Source organism: Panthera tigris, chromosome D4 (assembly GCF_018350195.1).
Source record: "Panthera tigris isolate Pti1 chromosome D4, P.tigris_Pti1_mat1.1, whole genome shotgun sequence".
NCBI classification, from domain to species: Eukaryota; Metazoa; Chordata; class Mammalia; order Carnivora; family Felidae; genus Panthera; species Panthera tigris.
Window position 1 is genome coordinate 59,381,792 of NC_056672.1, and position 17,483 is coordinate 59,399,274.

At 44.4% G+C, this 17,483-nt stretch overlaps 1 protein-coding gene across 2 annotated transcripts in view; it reads left to right on the top strand.

The window, feature by feature from the left end:
• LOC102966284 (stimulated by retinoic acid gene 6 protein-like) overlaps nucleotides 1–17,483 on the top strand; it is a 64,516-nt gene that overhangs the window by 33,349 nt on the left and 13,684 nt on the right. For both annotated transcript variants that reach the window (XM_042965008.1, XM_015540740.2), the window contains 6 exons: nucleotides 1,766–1,886; nucleotides 3,454–3,499; nucleotides 7,002–7,130; nucleotides 7,469–7,539; nucleotides 8,953–9,064; nucleotides 13,909–14,062. In XM_042965008.1, the coding sequence (XP_042820942.1) occupies nucleotides 1,766–1,886; nucleotides 3,454–3,499; nucleotides 7,002–7,130; nucleotides 7,469–7,539; nucleotides 8,953–9,064; nucleotides 13,909–14,062 (633 nt within the window). The remainder of the gene's footprint in view (nucleotides 1–1,765; nucleotides 1,887–3,453; nucleotides 3,500–7,001; nucleotides 7,131–7,468; nucleotides 7,540–8,952; nucleotides 9,065–13,908; nucleotides 14,063–17,483) is intronic.

The window sequence follows — 17,483 nt, forward strand, 5'->3', positions numbered from 1 at the left end:
TTTTCTAGAAGTTTTATAGTCTTAACGATATTTTGCTTTTAGGTCTGTAATACATTTTGAGTTAATTTTTTGCATATAGTGTGAGGTATAGATTGAAGTTTTTTTGTTTTTTTTTTTGTTTTGTTTTGTTTTTGCCTTTGGTTTTCCATTTTTTCCAGCACTGCTTATTTCAGAAACTTGTCCTTTGCCCACAAAATTGCCTTTGGACCCTTGTCAGCGTCGATTGGCTCCATAAGTACGGTCTGTTTCTGGACTCTGTTCTGGACCCTGATCTGCAGTGTGTGAGGGTTCTAATTTCTGCACATCCTCACACACTATTTTCTATTTTGAAAACAGTTATAGCCATCTTAGTACAGGTGAAGTAGTATCTAATTACTGTCTTGATTTGCATTTCCCTAAAGACTAATGCTATTGAGCATCTGGCTGGGTCAGAATATCATTTCTTGGTTCGTGGCTCTAGATTCCTCTCTTTTGTTTTCACGAAGTGATTATATAGATGTATCCTCCTAACATCCTCATACTTTCCGAGTCTGCCTCTTGCCTCTGCTTTTTGTCTGGACCCCCTGTTTCCCAGCTCCTAGTGTTCCTGTCCTTGTCATCTTGGAGTCTTCTTGTCTGCCTCCACGGGGGGCTCGATCTGGGTATTGCAGCTTTGGTCTCTTGTATCTCCTGGCAGTTTGGGGTTCTTCTGTTCTTGGGCCTTCCTCCGCTTCCTCCCACTTCAGGTGTTGATACAAATGGTCTCGAGACCTGCCTTTGTTGTAGATGCTGTCTGCAGGTGTGGGTTGTGCCATTCTAGTTGCTCTGTCTGCTTCTAGGGCAGAGGCGCTTCTGGCAGATTACAAAATGATACTGTCATGGCTTCCATCCTCACAGAAAGTATTCCTTCTATGTCGTCCTTCCCTGCCAGCCTCCCACCCCTCACGGTCACATAAATACTCACCAGCCCCAACCAGCCATTTCCCATCCTCTGAGTGAGGAACGCCCTCCCTTCCCTTCTTCTCTCCATCTTACAAACTCCTGCTTATACTTCCTGGCCTTGTTGTATGTCACCACTTCCCTTCCCCGACCCATACCCCAGGTGAAGTCAGTGGCTTCCTCTCCTTGTCCCCACAGCAGATTGAATATGCCTCTGTTAACACATCACTCACCTTCCTCCCTGTCTTCTCTACTGGACTGTAAACACCTCAGAAAGCAAGAGACTTCTTCATTCCAACTGCAGCCTTAGTGCCTGGCCCCAGACCCAGCTCAAAGCAGGCACTTTGTAAAGATCCTCTTGCATGAGTAGGTTTTCCTGGATCTTATTAGATCCTCTGAGAGCTAGTCAGTGGCAGAATGAATCTTATTACTGCCTTGTTTAGAGAGTATGTGATAGTTATAAGTTTTGTACACACACACACACACACACACACACATCACCACTCTTCATGTTGCTATGGTGGCCTTAGTCTCAGTGATGGCTGTTTGTCCACTTATGGGGCCTGTCTCTGCACATCACAGTGTGAGCTAGCCAAGGGCAGGGACCAAATCTTCTTCATCTCAATAGTTAGCCAGGGCCTGGCGTGGAACAGGTCCCGGGAAGGGTCTGTTGCAAGAATGAAAGACATTCGTCCATTCCTCTTTACCGAGCTGGGGCTTGTCCACTCACCTCCTTGGGACCTGAGACCTGTGACAGGAAGTGGGCGTAAAGCCCTGTATCTTTGTTGCAACACCCCTGAGCCTGTGAGAAGAGAGCTCACAGGATCTCTGGCCCTGTCTCCCCCAGCCTTTGTGCTTCTGATTGGAGGCATGGAAGTCGGCCTGTCTCACTTCCCCTTCTTTGCCTGCCTCTCGTCGGAGTTCCGGCTGGTCAGCTCCATCCTTGGCTTCAGCTACTCTCTGATCTGGTAAGACGGACGCTGCGTGTCTGCCCTCCTGTGACTCCTTTGCCATGGCTGCACTCTGGACAAAGGGCTGGAGGTGACCCGAGAGCTCCCCTTGGAGGGCAACTTTGCCCAGAACTGAGGCCCAGGATGGGCAGGTGGAGTGATTGGTCCCAGATCCCACAGTGGCCTCTCCCTGGGACTGCATGTAAGGCTGCAGGAGGTCAGGCATTCTTTCTGCTTCACAGGCCACTCGCGGTTAGAATATTCCAGAAGTCGGGGATGTAGAAAACTTCTTTTCTGTCAACTGTCAATGGTCCCACTGGGGAATGTAGGAGACCCATTTGGACGCTTCTTCTCTGTGCTGTCATGTCTCCCCTGGGAGCCCAGGAGAAAATCCATGTGCCTTAACTTGGCATTTGGGGCCACTGCAGTCTGGCCTCCCCTGTCTGTCCATCCCTAACAGTCTCTAGCACACACCTCCAGTCACACCAGACTCCTGCGTTCCTTCATCCACCTGCTTATTCACTCAGCAAACATGCTGTTATATCCCTGCTATGGGCCAGGGAGTACACTGGAGAACAAGATGGACTCTTGTGGGTCATGCATTCTGGCCTCTTTGTCTATATGTTGTTATTCTCCCCTGTGGGTTATCTTCCCTGACTTGGTCCATTGATAGATCCATGCTCATCCTTCATGGATCACCAACCCCACAGATGGAGAACTTCTTGACCCTCCTGTTGATTTCTGTGCTCTCAGCACTGACCCCAGATCCAGCATGGAGCCGGTCCCAGGAATCCTTGCTGACTGAGCCCTCCCACAAGCACTCTGCTTCCTAGCCCCTGTCCCCCTTACTGAGCTGGCTCTCCTGCTGCAGCACTTTGTGTGAGGCAGGGGTCCTCAGGCCCAGTGTGTGGGCCACTGGAGGGGGGCTCACCAGCACCTGACACACCATGGCTACCATTCCTAAGTTTGTAAACAGCTTGCTTTATAAAATTAAAAGAGAGGGTATCCGGGGTTAGACCTGGGGTAATACCATCTTCCGGCCTCTGACAAACCTTTGACCTGGGGGAGGAATGGGTGGTGGGAATCACTCAGCAGCTTGTGCATCTTGGGAGATGAATCAAGCTTGACTATGGCCAGGAGTGTGTGTCTCACGGGACTAAAGCCTTGAGGCTCATTCCTCAGGGCAGTGTTTCCAGACAAGGCCAGTCCCACCAGAAGGAGCGTCAACACCAGTCAGGAGACCTGAGCCTTGGTCCTGGCTCTGGGTATGACTCTGGACAAATTCCTTTCCCTCTCTGGGGTCTGATGAGGGCAGGGAGGAGGAGATCACTCAGGGTCTTTGTGCTCCGCTGTATGGATTCCAGCATTGTGTCCTATACAAGGACATGTTAAGTGTATTTGGTGCATGCACTTTGGCACAAATAGGGTGCTCAGTCTGGGTGGGGTGTACACAGAGGCCTGGCAACCAGCCCTCCCAAGGAGTAAGGAAAGAAGACGTAGCTGCAGGCTGATGGGATCTGGGCTTCTTCCCAGGGGCTGTGCTGGGAGGGACCACAGTGCTCCAAGCCTTGTTTTTGTCCTACAGGTTTGCTGTCACCATCCTTTACATCATACAGTGTCCCCATGGGCAGGTGAGTCCCTGCTGAACTATGTTTAGAGCATTCAGTCCTATCACCACGACCAGTTTGCTGCGTGATATTGGACAAGCCTCTGCCACTCTCTGGGCCTCAGCTCCTTCGTATGACCGAAAGGAGAGCTGGAGCCATTCATGATGCTTCCATTTATATAGCATCTTATGTTCATCAGGATGCTCATTCACAGACAGATGTTCTCTCAGTTGATGTTCACAGCAGCCCCTTGAGGTAGGGAACCTCTCAGCAGACCTATTCTACAGGTGAGGAAACTGAGGCCCAAGTTTATTAAGTAACTCTTAAGAAATAACAGATTTGAGAGTTGACACCAGGTCTGGTTGACTACAAAGTTCATTTCTTTTTTTTTTTTAATTTTTTTAAGTTTGTTCATTTATTTTGAGAGAGAGAGAGAGGGAGGGAGGGGCAGAGAGAGAATCCCAAGCAGGCTCCACACTGTCAGTGCAGAGTGCTATGTCAGGCTTGAACTCACGAACTGCGAGATCATGACCTGAGCCGAAATCAGGAGTCACATGTCTAGCTGACTGAGCCATGCAGGCACCCCTAATTTTCTTTAATGTTTTCTTTAATGTTTAATGAGGGGCACAGAGAGAGGGAGACACAGAATCTGAAGCAGGTTCCAGGCTGCCAGCTGTCAGCACAGAGCCCGACACGGGGCTCGAACTCACAAACCATGAGATCGTGACCTAACTGAAGTTGGACTCTTAACCAACTGAGGCACCCAGACACCCTCCAAAGCTCATTTCTTTCCACTCCTTCATGTAGCTTAAGTTTCTCTGTCTACAAAATGGAAGTCTCAGACTGGATGAACATTCCAGCTTTATCATGCATTGTCCTCAGAATTGGGGGAAACTATTTCATCCGTTTAACCTTGTACACCAGAAAAAGGAAAAAGATGAAAGACTGAGTCACACATCTATAAGGGTTACTGGGCAGGTAGGGGGAGCACCAGGAGGTCACCTGGGCCAGGAGCCTTGCCAAAACCTCTCCCAGACTTGAGTAAACTTGGAGGATTACAGGGCGTGATGGAGAGTGGGGGAGCTGGACTGGAAAATGAACTTGGGGGCTGAGACTTCTCTCTGCATCTCTGGGCTGGGATTAAGAACATTCTGGCATACTTCTACCCAAAAAGATGCCCTCCTTCACTCTGCTCACAGTGCCCAAAATTCCAGATCACAGGATTTTCTTTGGTGTCTTGGAGAGCTTCCAGTCTTCCTGGGGTTCTTTTGAACTTCAGAACATTCATGGTTAATTGAAAGAGAGGGCAGGGCCTCACTTCTGTGCTCAGAATCACTAATGTTAAGAACCGCAGTGTGCTGGGTGTTCTAGGCTCAGTCCCCCAAATTAACTACTGCATAGTTCAAGGTGCTTCAAGGTACTTTGAAGGGTGTTAGTACCTCCACAGTTCACTGGTAAGAAAGTGAGACTCAGGGGCTAACGGGACTTACCAGTTAAAAATCATGGAACTGGAACCCAGACTAAGGTAATAATAAAGATTTCACTTCATGTTCTCAAATGAAGAATGTTCATGGAAACATTAGATATAAAAATGAGATGTTGAATAGGCTAAAATGTCCTAATATTAGGAGAGACTCTAAAGTTGATTCATCTAAATAGTGTACTGTTATGCAGCATTAAAAGTGATGTTTGCGAATAATTCATAACCACATGGGAAGATGATTATGATCTAGACAGACCTATGTATTTGGTATAATATCAATTTATAACAGATAGAGATTAAGGGTAGATACAGAGGAAAGACACTGGAATATTGGCAGTGGCGATATCTGATGTTTAAGTGGTGAACATATATTGGAGAGGAAGATGAAGGGGAGATATGAGCCCCCACATCTCAGCATGTCTGTGTCCCACACCCAAACATCACAACATCAAAACCCTACTCCCCATGGGGGCAAGTACTCTGGAAACATAAAAAGCATGAAACCAACTAGTAAATTGTGAAAAATAAGTTACAATATTGTTTGTCTTAAAACAGTGAAAAAACCCACTTTTTTTTTCATTAAAATGGAACTAAAATCGTAGAAAAACTGAGCACCATTTTGAGAGACCCGTATTCTCAGGAACTTGTGTTGCTGCCAACATGATGGCAGTTATGGGACCCCCTTCCCCCCTTCTTTCCTCCCTTCTTCCCTCCCTTCCTCCCTCCCTTCCTTCCTCCCTCCCTTCTTTCCTCCCTCCCTCCCTCCCTTCCTTCCTTCCTTCCTTCCTTCCTTCCTTCCTTCCTTCCTTCCTTCCTTCTTTCCTCCCTCCCTCCCTTCCTCCCTTCCTTCCTTCCTCCCTTCTTTCCTCCCTCCCTTCCTTCCTTCCTCCCTTCTTTCCTTCCTCCCTTCCTTCCTTCCTTCCTTCCTTCTTTCCTCCCTCCCTCCCTTCCTCCCTCCCTTCCTCCATTCTTTCCTCCCTCCCTCCCTTCCTTCCTCCCTTCTTTCCTCCCTCCCTTCCTTCCTTCCTTCCTTCCTTCCTTTCTCCCTTCTCTCCTCCCTCCCTCCCTTCCTCCCTCCCTTCCTCCCTTCTTCCCTCCCTCCCTTCCTTCCTCCCTTCTTTCCTCCCTCCCTCCCTTCCTCCCTTCTTTCCTCCCTCCCTCCCTTCCTCCTTCCCTTCCTCCCTTCTTTCCTCCCTTCCTCCCTCCCTTCCTCCCTCTCTTCCTTCCTCCCTTCCTTCCTCCCTTCTTTCCTCCCTCCCTTCCTTCCTTCCTCCCTTCCTTCCTTCCTCCCTTCCTTCCTTCCTTCCTTCCTCCCTCCCTTCCTCCCTTCCTTCTTCCCTCCCTTCCTCCCTCCCTCCCTTCCTCCCTCCCTCCCTTCCTTCCTCCCTCCCTCCCTTCCTCCCTTCCTCCCTTCTTTCCTCCCTCCCTCCCTTCCTCCCTTCCTCCCTTCTTTCCTCCCTCCCTTCCTTCCTTCCTTCCTTCCTTCCTTCCTTCCTTCCTTCCTTCTTTCCTCTCTGTTTCTCCTTCTCTCCACATGTCTTTCCCTGTCTCTCATCTGCAACCCTCTGCTCTGTCTCCCCTCCTCATCCCTCTTTCTCTCCTTCTCTCTGTCGTATATATTTTCCAAAAGCATCATTTAATAACTAATCAGAAAAAGCTGTGAAAGCCCTTCTTATAAAACAAAATGGGTTGCTAGAGGGGTTGTGGGCAGGGTGATCGTCTAAATGGGTAAGGGGCATTAAGGAATCTACTCCTGAAATCATTCTTGTACCATATGCTAACTTGGATGTAAATTAAACAATAAATAAATTTTTAAAAAATGGGGGCGCTGGGATTCACACCCAGGGCTGTTGGACTCCAGGCCCACTGCTCAGGCGGGGGTGTGGGGCTGGGGGAGCAGAACATCGATCACTGACCGCCAAGCCCTGGGAAGGTGGGCTTGGTGAGAGCGGGCCCGGCAGGCAGATTCCTGTCCACAGCTTCCCGAGCAGCCTGGCCCTGCCCTGCCTAGAGCCCGGGCTCCATGCTCTGCTTCTGTTGCAGTTTTTGGGGAAGTACGAGACCGTCATGTTCTACTGGCCCTCACTGCTGTGCCTGGCCTTCCTGCTGGGCCGCTTCCTTCACATGTTTGTCAAGTCGCTGAGAGTCCACCTGGGCTGGGAGCTGCAGATGGTGAGTACTGAGTATGAGCACCATATGTGCACTGGCAGGTCTAGTCTTCACAGCAGCCGTGTGAGGCAGGCGCTATTTTTACTTCTCCCATTCTGCATGAAGAGACGTGGACCGAGAAAGGTGAGTTGTGTCGCCTGAGGTCATGTCGCCAGTCTGGAGCAGAACCAGACCTGGAGCCAGAGAGTTTGGCTGTCGAGGCTCTCTCTTAACCACTGTGCTCAATCTAAAAGAGCAGCTTTACCCAGATTCCTGCCCTCTGTGACAATAACCTGTCAAAGGGACCGAAACCCTAACAAGGATCTGTGAGCCCCAGCATACACCTCTCTGTTTTCTTACAGGAAGAAAAGCCTTTCCTGGAAGTTCACCAGGCGGAGCATGTCAAGCGGCTCCTGAGGAAGGCCCCCCTGCAGTAAGCCCCCCTGTGCTTCATTCCCCCCTCCCCGGCCCCCTCCCTTCTTCCTCCCTCCCCCCCCTCCCCAGGTATTTGTGCCAGTGTTGATGAGCCCTGACAGTGCGGGAGACCCTGAGATGACTGGATGGGCACATTAGTCAGGACTCTTGTTTGCTGATGACAGAAACTCAGCTCAAACTAGATTAAAGAGAAAAAGCAAACGTGTGGCCTTTCATAATTAAAAACTCTAGAAGTGGACGGTTCCGATGCAGACGGATCCAGTGGCTTCACTGATATCAGAACCAGGGCTGGTTTCCTCATTTTCTCTTAGCTCTGCTTTGATCTGTGTTAGCGTCATAGTTAGGTGGGCTTCCTCCCCATGGTGGCCCTCAGAATCTCTAAGCTTGTACCCTCCTGGTTTAAGATCACAGGAAAGAGAAACTTTCCTTTCTAGTAATTCAAACCAAACTACTATGAGTGGGTTTCAGGGAGTCGCATCAGACCACATGCATTCCCAGAACCAATTACTGTGGCTAGGTGATTAGAGTAAATGGATCATTAAGCCTGTCATATGTTCATCTTTGGAACTAGGAAGTTGTTCAGCCTCACTTAAGCGGTAGGACTGAGGGGAGGGAGCAGGTTCCCAGAGAAACAGTGCAGGGGCTGTTACCAATACCAGGGGACATAGCTCATGGCCAAGCAAAAGCAGTGATCAACCCTATCCCTGCCACTGCCACTGTGTACAAGGGGATAAGCCCCACAAGTGGGATGTGTCTAATCCAGGGTCATACAGTGGCAAAGCTAGTACTTTGGTTAGAAGTACGTTGAGTTACATGTAGCAGAAAATGCAAAATAACAGTGGACACACAAGAGGGAGATTTATTTCTTTCTCATATAAAAGAATTCTGGAGGCAGGTAGTTCATACTGACCCTGAATTGCCCACCACGGGAACTTACTGGTCATCTGTCTTTCTGCTCCAGCTCTTAGTAACTGTCATCAGGAAGGCTGTCCATGGTCCAAGACGGATGCTGGGGTGGGCTCCAGCTTGGATCAGCCACCATGTCTGCGTTTCAGACAGCAGGCAGGAGAAAAGAAAGAGGGCAATGGGGTCCCTCCCAGCTGTGTGAATTACACCTCAGCACCCTCCCCCAAACTGCCACATCTGGTGACATCTGATTGGCCTGTGCTTAATCTTAGTCACTCTAGCTGTAAGAGAGATCAGGAACCATAGCCCTTTAGTTTGGTGAATTGCTGTACTGAATAAAACTGAGTCTCTGTTCTTAAGAATAAGGGGAGAATGAAAACTGGAATCTACCAGGATGTTCTTTTTCTTCACTAAATTCTAAGATGAAGCAGAGGTTATTTTCAGAAGAATCGGGCATTTGTTTACCAACCACAGCCTCTCTTTTCTGTTATTTATTCATTCACAGGGAGACTAAAAAGTCCTGGTTCCAAACCAGGGTGTATGAGTGGGACCCCTGCTTTCAGTTCCCAAGCAGAATGATTGGAACCACTGTGTTGGCTTTCATATGCCTGTACCTTGTAAGTAGAGCCAAGCAAACCCTTTCCTATTTTATAAGTGGGATGGGGTTAGGGCAGGGCTTATTCTTTAAAAGCTGGGTCAAAATTGAGTCTGTAAATAAAAGAAGTACATTTTTTTGACCACCATTTTTACTCCAAGGACACTTTTACCCACATGGTGAATGACTAATAAATATAATTGAATTATTTATGGAGACTTCCGGTTGTCAGCTCCATGTAAAGAGCTTGCAAGATGCCAGTCCATCCTAACAAGTAAAAATCTGAACTGAAACTCAACAGTTCTTAGATCCATAAGAGAAGTCATGGCACAAACCATTGTCCCTGAAATTGGAGACAGGTGGATCTAAAGAATTACAATGGAATGGAGCAAATCAAATCCAGCATGTATAAAAAGAATTATACACCACAACTGAGTTGGATTTATCTCAGGTATGCAAACCTGGTACAATATTAAAAAAGCAATTAACGTAATCAGTCACATCAACAACCGAAAGAAGAAAAATCCCATGATCGTATCAAGAGATGCAGGAAAAACATTTAACAAAATTCAACACCAGTTCATGATAATTTTTTTCAGTAACCTAGGCATACAGGGGAACTTTCTCAATCTGATAAAAAATATGAACAAAAAAATCTACAGCTATCATCATACTTTATGGTGAGAAATTAGAAACTTTCCTACTAAACTCAGGAAAAAGGCAAGACTGTTTCCCCTCATCACTCAGCATTTACTTAGGAAATCCTAGCTAGGTAATAAGACAAGAAAAGCAAATAAAAGGTATACTGATAGGGAAAGAAGAAGTAAAAATGTCTTTGTTCACGGATGACATGATTGCGTATGTAGAAAATCCAAAAGAATCAGCAGAAAACTCCTGAAGGGGCATCTGGCTGGTTCAGTTGATAGCGCGTGTGACTCTTAATCTCAAAGTTTTAAGTTCGAGCCCCATGTTGGGTGCAGAGATTACTTAAAAATAAAATCTTGAAAATAACCCAACTCCTGGAACTAATAAGCAGTTATAGCAAGGTTGCAAGGTACAAGGTTAACCTACAAAAGTCAATTGCTTTTCTATGTATCAGCATTGAACAAGAGGAATTTGAAATTAAAGAAACTATCATTTACAATAGCAACCCCCCAAAAGGAATACTTAAATGTAAATCTAATAAAATATGCACAAAGATCTATATGAGGAAAACTACAAACCTGTGTTAAAAGAAATCAAAGAAGAACTAAATACGTGGAGAGATATTCCATATGTGTGGATGGAAAGATTCAGTATTGTCAAGATATCAGTACTTCCCAACTTGATCTACATATATTGGGATTGACCTATATTGGAATTCAGTGCAATCTCAATCAAAAGTAGGGGGTTATTTTGTGGATACTGACAAACTGGTTCTAGAGTTTATAGGGAGAGCAAAAGACTCATAATAGCCAACAATATATTAAAGGAAAAGAAGAAAGTTGGAGGACTGACACTACTCGATTTCAACTTACTACAAAGCTACCCTAATCATGATGGTGTGATGTTGCCAATATAGACAAGTGAATCAATGGACAGGATAGAGAGCTAAGAAATAGACCAACATAAATAGAGTCAGCTTATCTTTGACAGAGGGGTAAAGGCAATACAATGGAGCAAATATTTTCTTTTTAACAAATGGTGCTGGAACAACTGGACATCCACATGCAAAAAAAAAAATGAGTCTAGACACAGACCTTCCTAAATATTAACTTAAAATGAATCACAGACCTAAATGTCAAATGCAAAACTATGAAATTCCTAGAAAGTGAAATCAGAGAAAATTTAGATTAACTTGGGTTTGGTGATGACTTTTTATTTTTTTTAATTAAATTAGTTATTGTTATTATTTGGCATTACCAATTATTTGAGAGTGGTAGTGAATTTATGCATGAATGTATGTTTGCATGTAGGTATGTATATATATTTATTTTAATTTCAGTGTGGGCAACATAGTGTTATATTATTTCAAGTATACAGTATAGTGATGGAACAATTCTATACATTACTCAGTGCTCACCATGAAAAGTGTACTCTTAATCTCCTTCATCTGTTTCACCCATCCCTCTACCCACTTCCCCTCTGATAACCACTAGTTGGTTTTCTATAGTTCAGTGGTGAAGATTTTTTTAGATATGACACCAAAGACACGAACCATGAAGGAAAGATTGATAACCTGGACTTCATTAAAATTAAAACGTTTTAATCTGCAAAAGACTCTGTCAAGAGAGTGAAAAGACAAGCCACATACTAGGAGAAAATATTTCCAAAAGACACATCTGAAACAGACTGTTATTCAAAGTATACAAAGAACTCTTAAAATTCAACAATGAGAAAACAAATAATCCGATTTAAAAATGAACCAAAGACCTTAATAGGCATCTCACAGAGAAGACATACAAATGGCAAATAAGCAAATGAAAACATGCTCTGTAGTATATGTCATCAGGAAAATGCACATTAAAATAACGATCAAAACAACTACTGTACGTTAAAATATTAGAATGGCCAAAATTCAGAATGCTGACAATACCAAATGCCAACAAGGGTGTGAACTGGCAGGAACTCTCATTCATTGCTGGTGGGAATACAAATGGTACTCTTACCATATGATCCAGCAGTCACCCTGCTTGGTATTTACCCACATGCACTGAAAACTTATGTGCACACAAAAACGTGCGCATGGATGTTTATAGCAGCTTTATACATAATTGCCAAAATATAGAAGTGACCAAGAGCCCTTCAGTAGGTGAATGGATAAATAATCTTTAGTACATCCAGACAATGGGCTACAATTCAGCACTAAAATGAAATGAACTACCAAGCCATGAAAAGACCTGGAAGAAACTTAGATACATATTAATAAGTGAAAGATTCCTATTTGAAAAGATCACATGTTATATGATTCCAACTGTGTGACATTTTGAAAGGCGAAATTATGTAGACAATAAAAGATCAGTGGTTGCCAAGGATTGGGGAGAGGGAGGGATGAATAGGCAGAACACAGAGGATTTTAGAACAGTGAAAAGACTTTGTATGATACTATATGGTAGATACATGTCACTAGACATTTGTCCAAACCCACAGAATGTGCAACACCAAAAGCGAACCCTAACGTAAACTATGGACTTTGGGTGATCATCATGTTTTTTTGTATAGGTGCGTTATTTAAGTTTGCTTTCTCAACAAAAAATTTTTTAATGTTGCCATCATTCTGACTTTCATATTTTATTAAGCACAGAGCCAAACATTTCACGTGGTCAAAGTTATCTGAGGTAAAACGTCTGAGTCAAAAGGAGAGTCAAAATGGAGAGATAGAAGTGGAAGACCATATTGTCTTCTGGATGATACCTATATAAATTAATCCGGTGATTAAGTTAAAAAAAGTTTTTAATGTTTGTTTATTTTTGAGAGAGAGAGACAGAGCATGAACAGGGGAGGGGCAGAGAGAGAAGGAGACACAGAATCCGAAGCAGGCTCCAGGTTCTGAGCTGGGAGCACAGGGCCTGATGTGGAGCTTGAACCCACAAACCTTGAGATGATGACCTGAGCCGAAGTCAGACACTTAACTGACTGAGCCACCCAGGCGCCCCTCCTGTGATTAAGTTTTAAATGAATGTATGAGTTAGGTAATGCTGGAGTACCACATAAACCCCTAAATTTTAGTAACTTAACACTATAAATACGTTTGCCTATGTAACAATGTTGAGTAGGTGTTCAGGTTTGGGGGACAACAGTCGTCCATGTGTTATTCTGTAACTGAGATTCTTCCATCATGTGCTTCATTATCCCGAGAACCTTCACCCTCTGCATCCAGTCAACAGAAGGGGAAGGTGCATGGAGAAATGCATGTGGGAGGTTTTCAAAGTGCCCTTGTAGAATAGCACACATTCCTTCCACTCATCTTCCATGGGCAAGAACCTCGTCACATGGCCACATCCCTCAAGGGAGGCTGGGAAATGTAGTCCAGCTTTGTGCCCAAAGAAGGGGAGAATGGATTTTAACTGACAAGTGGAGTTCTCTGCAATGTGAGTAATTGACTTGGAATCATTGTGTTCCTTTAGTCTTTAGTGGTTATCTACTGTATGGCAAGCACGATGCTAAGACCTGGAAGAGAGAAGAGAGCTGATTCAGCAGAGTCTTGGCCTGGGAGAGACCCATGGTCTAAGAGAAGGGGATATGATGTGGTATGAAGTATGTGCCATGTAAAGAGAGACAAAGATAAGGTGAAAGTGATCTGAAAGTTTAGTGCATTATTCGAGATTGAGAAGCTGCCTGAAGATGGTGGCATTTGAGCTGCGCAAAGACAAACAAAATTTGGTTGATGAAGTAAAATGGCAGTAGGAACTGTAGAAGCTTTGGCATGGTGGTAGATGGTATAAAGGCATGATGACAGGATTATGGGAGTGAGAAAGTGTGGCATGTATACAGCAAACAGTACTTTCTCCAACGTGGTTACCACCAAGATGCAAGAAGAAGAGTGGGGAGAGATATGGCTGGAATTGTCCCCAAGGTCACTTCTTATTCAAAGTTAGACATTCATTTCACTTTGAGGTAATTAATGTTTGAGGAGTGACTTGAGCCGTTGTAGGACTTAGTCTTATATGCTATGGGGTGCAGAAAAGAGTTTGGGGTGGCTCCAAAGATGTCTTCAGAGAAGTCACAATCCCACTCATCTTGGTATATAGCCAGTGGTCAGAATCTATTTCATATGCATTTTGAACTTCAAAGAGTTTGACCTCAAAACCAAAGAGAGGTCCATATGTTATTTACATAGTAGGCTGGACTCAGGTGAGACTTTGAAATGTTTGCTCTTTGCACCAGTTCATTGTCATTGAGTTCTGCATGTTCATGTATGTGAGAGACGAGCTGGATGTGTTTGAAGGGGAGCTGGAGAACTACATCGCCTCCATGAACCAGACGGGGACCCTGACCCCTGTCATCCTGCAGGTGAAAGAGCTGATGAACGTCAGCAAAGGTAAAACCATCCCGCTCCCTTTGTTGGGAAAGTGTGGGAAACAGAGAAAAAGACTTACAACTGGTGGCAGGTGCACACCTGGAATAATGATCGCTGTAGTATTGCTACTACCTGCATGAGGTGACTGGTTTGGGAGGAAAAGTGGGTTACAACGGATCTATGCCTCCTTGGATGACTAGAAGGCCAGTGGGGTCAGGACCCAGGCCACTTTGTTAAAAACTCTTTGGGGCTGAGTTGAACATCCCTGAGAATTTTCTCATTTTAAATAGCCTATTTTGTTCTGGTGCCAGTGGGAACAACTAAAATCATCATATATTTTTCACTTTGGAAAAAAGAAAACAGCAAGCCTTGGCTTTTCTTTAGGATTATATGAAAAGTGTATTTATGTTGTTCAGATTTAATTTCTGCTTAGTTCAGGCTGCTATACCAAATTACTGTAGACTGGGTAGCAGAAACAACACACACTTGTTCCCCCGTTCAGAGGTCTGGGAAGTTCAAGGTGCCAGAAGATCTGGTGTCTCATGAAGGCTTGCTTCCTGATTTCCAGATGGCCGTCTCTTTGCATCCTCAGATGCTGGAGAGCAGGGAGAGGAAGCAGGCCCTCTCCTGTCTCTTATAAGGGCACTAATCCCAAAAGCCACATCTCTAAACACCATCATACTGAGGGTTAGGGCTTCAACATGTGAATCTGCCCATAGCAGCCACTTTACCTTAAAAAAGCAGCTTTCTTTGAAAACATTCTAATTCTGTGCCCATTGCCCACAGAGGGAAGAGAGTTCTTCCTTCTTGCCTGCTGAGAAAGGCCCTGGATAAGATGTCAGGTAAACTCTGTGTCATCAGACAAGTTGGGTCCTCTCTCTTGCACCTTGGTTTTCTCATCTTTAAAATGGGGCTTGGAGGGGTGCCTGGGTGGCTCAGTTGGTTGAGCGTCCAACTTCGGCTCAGCTCATGATCTCATAGTCTGTGAGTTCGAGCCCCGTGTCGGGCCCTGTGCTGACAGCTCGGATCCTGGAGCCTGCTTCAGATTCTGTGTCTCCCACGCTCTCTGCCCCTCCCCCACTTATGCTCTGCCTCTCTCACTTTCAAAAAAAATGAATAAATGTTAAAAAAAAAATTTAATGGGTCTTGGATAGGGGTGCTAAGGTTTCCAGAAGCCTTTGTGGCACTGACTTTTAGTGGCCATAAAATACAAAATGCTCCTTAAGCCATGAAATAGGTGTTGCCAATGATATGTTTACTTAAGACTCGTAAACTAGTAGAAATAGATCTAGTGTGGATTATTTGAAGAAAATTCTCTTTCATACATGTGACATGGGAAGTTACCTTTTTTTTAAAATTCAAGTTAGTTAACATACAGTCTAGTCTTTGCTTCAGCAGTAGAACCCGGTGATTCATCTCTTACATATGACACTCAATGCTCATCCCAAAAAGGACCCTTCTTAATGCCCATTACCTATTTAATCCATCCCCCCACCTACCAACTCTCCAGCAACCCTCAGTTTGTTCTATTTAAGAGTCTCTTATGGTTTGCCTTCCTCTCTGTTTTTATCTTATTTTTCCTTCCCTTCCCCTATGTTCATCTGTTGTGTTTCTTAAATACCACATATGAGTGAAATCATATCTGTTTTTCTCTGACTTATTTCGCTTAGCATAATACCCTTTAGTTCCATGCACATTGTTGCAAATGGCAAGATTTCATTCTTTTTTATTGCTGAGTAGTATTCCATTGTATGTATATGCATATGTGTGTGTGTATATATATGTATATATGTGTGTATATATGTGTGTGTGTGTATACACACATATATACATATATGTGTGTATACACACACACACACACACACATATATATATATATACACACACACACCACATCTTCTTAATCCATTCATCAGTCTATGGACACTTGGGCTCTTTCCATAATTTGGCTATTATTGGTAGTACCACTATAAACATTGGGGTGCATATGCCCCTTCAAATCTGCATTTTTGTATCCTTTGGATATATACCGAGTAGTGTAATTGCTGTGTCATAGGGTAGCTGGAAAGTTACCTTTTATGTGAACACTGGGGCAGATACTGCTTCTTCCCTATCACCACAGTTTATTGTTGCCCTTAAACATCTGTATTCACCTTTAATGTTGATTTATGCTCCGCCTTATGAGTCCCTGAGTACAGCACTCAGCAAGCATACTCTAATCTTTAACTTCAGCAATACTAATTTTAAGTCATACTTTTTTAAGTTTACATTTCCACCCCTCTTCTGGGCAAGTTTTTTTTTTTTTTTTTTTAAAGATTTTATTTTTAAGTCATCTCTACACCCAGTGGGAAGCTTGAACTCACGACCCCAAGATGAGGAGTCTCACGCTCCACTGACTGAGCCATCCAGGCACCCCTGAGCAGGTTTCTAATGCCAACTTCAGTTACTTGCTCTGGGTGAACTGTAGTAACTGTATCATCTCATTCATTCATGGTTTACCCACTCTTTCATGGATTTGCTCACATGTTTAGATACTTTGAGAATCAAAATATAAAAATCACTCTGTCTTGATTTTTTCCAGCTTTAAAACAGCTGCCCTCTGGCCAAGAGAGACTTCAAGCTGAACATGCTTCATCTTTGGGAAGATAAAGGCATTAAATTAAAGGTGTGCAGTCATGTTCTTGCTGCTGGCTGGAGGGAGTCTGCACTCACTCTGCTTGTGGCCAGACTCCTCTAATCCTTTCCTTCAAGGATCCCTGCACCCCCCAGGGGTGACACTTGGTGGTTTACCAGCTTCCTTTGTATTGCTTTAGGTTTGGGATATAGCTGTTGCCTAATCCTAGTGATTTCTGGGACGGAGGCATATTTAACACTTGAAAGGAATGAAAATCAGTTTCTTTTCCTTCTTTTTAAGAGAACTTTTTGAAGATTCAGTTAACACACCATACAATTCATCCATTTAAAATACAATTCAGGGAAATCTAGGTGACTCTGTCGGTTAAGTGTCCGACTTCAGCTCAGGTCATGGTCTCACAGTTCTCAAGTTCGAGCACTGTGTCAGGCTCTGTGCTGACAGCTCAGAGCCTGGAGCCTGCTTCAGATTCTGTGTCTCCCTCTCTCTCTGCCCCTCCTCTGCTCATGCTCTGTCTGTCTGTCTGTCTCTCTCTCTCAAAAATAAAATAAACATTAAAAAAATTTTTTTAAGGCACCTGGATGGCTCAGTCAGTTAAGCATCTGACTTTGGCTCAGGTCATGACCTTGCAGTCTGTGAATTCGGGACTCTGTGCTGACAGTTCAGGGTCTGGAGCCTGCTTCTCATTCTGTGTCTCTTCTTTCTCTGCCCCTCCCCCACTCACGCTCTGTCTCTCTTTCTCTCTCTTTCTCAAAAACAAAATAAGCATTAAAAAAACAAAAAGAAAAGAAAGTACAATTCAGTGGGTTT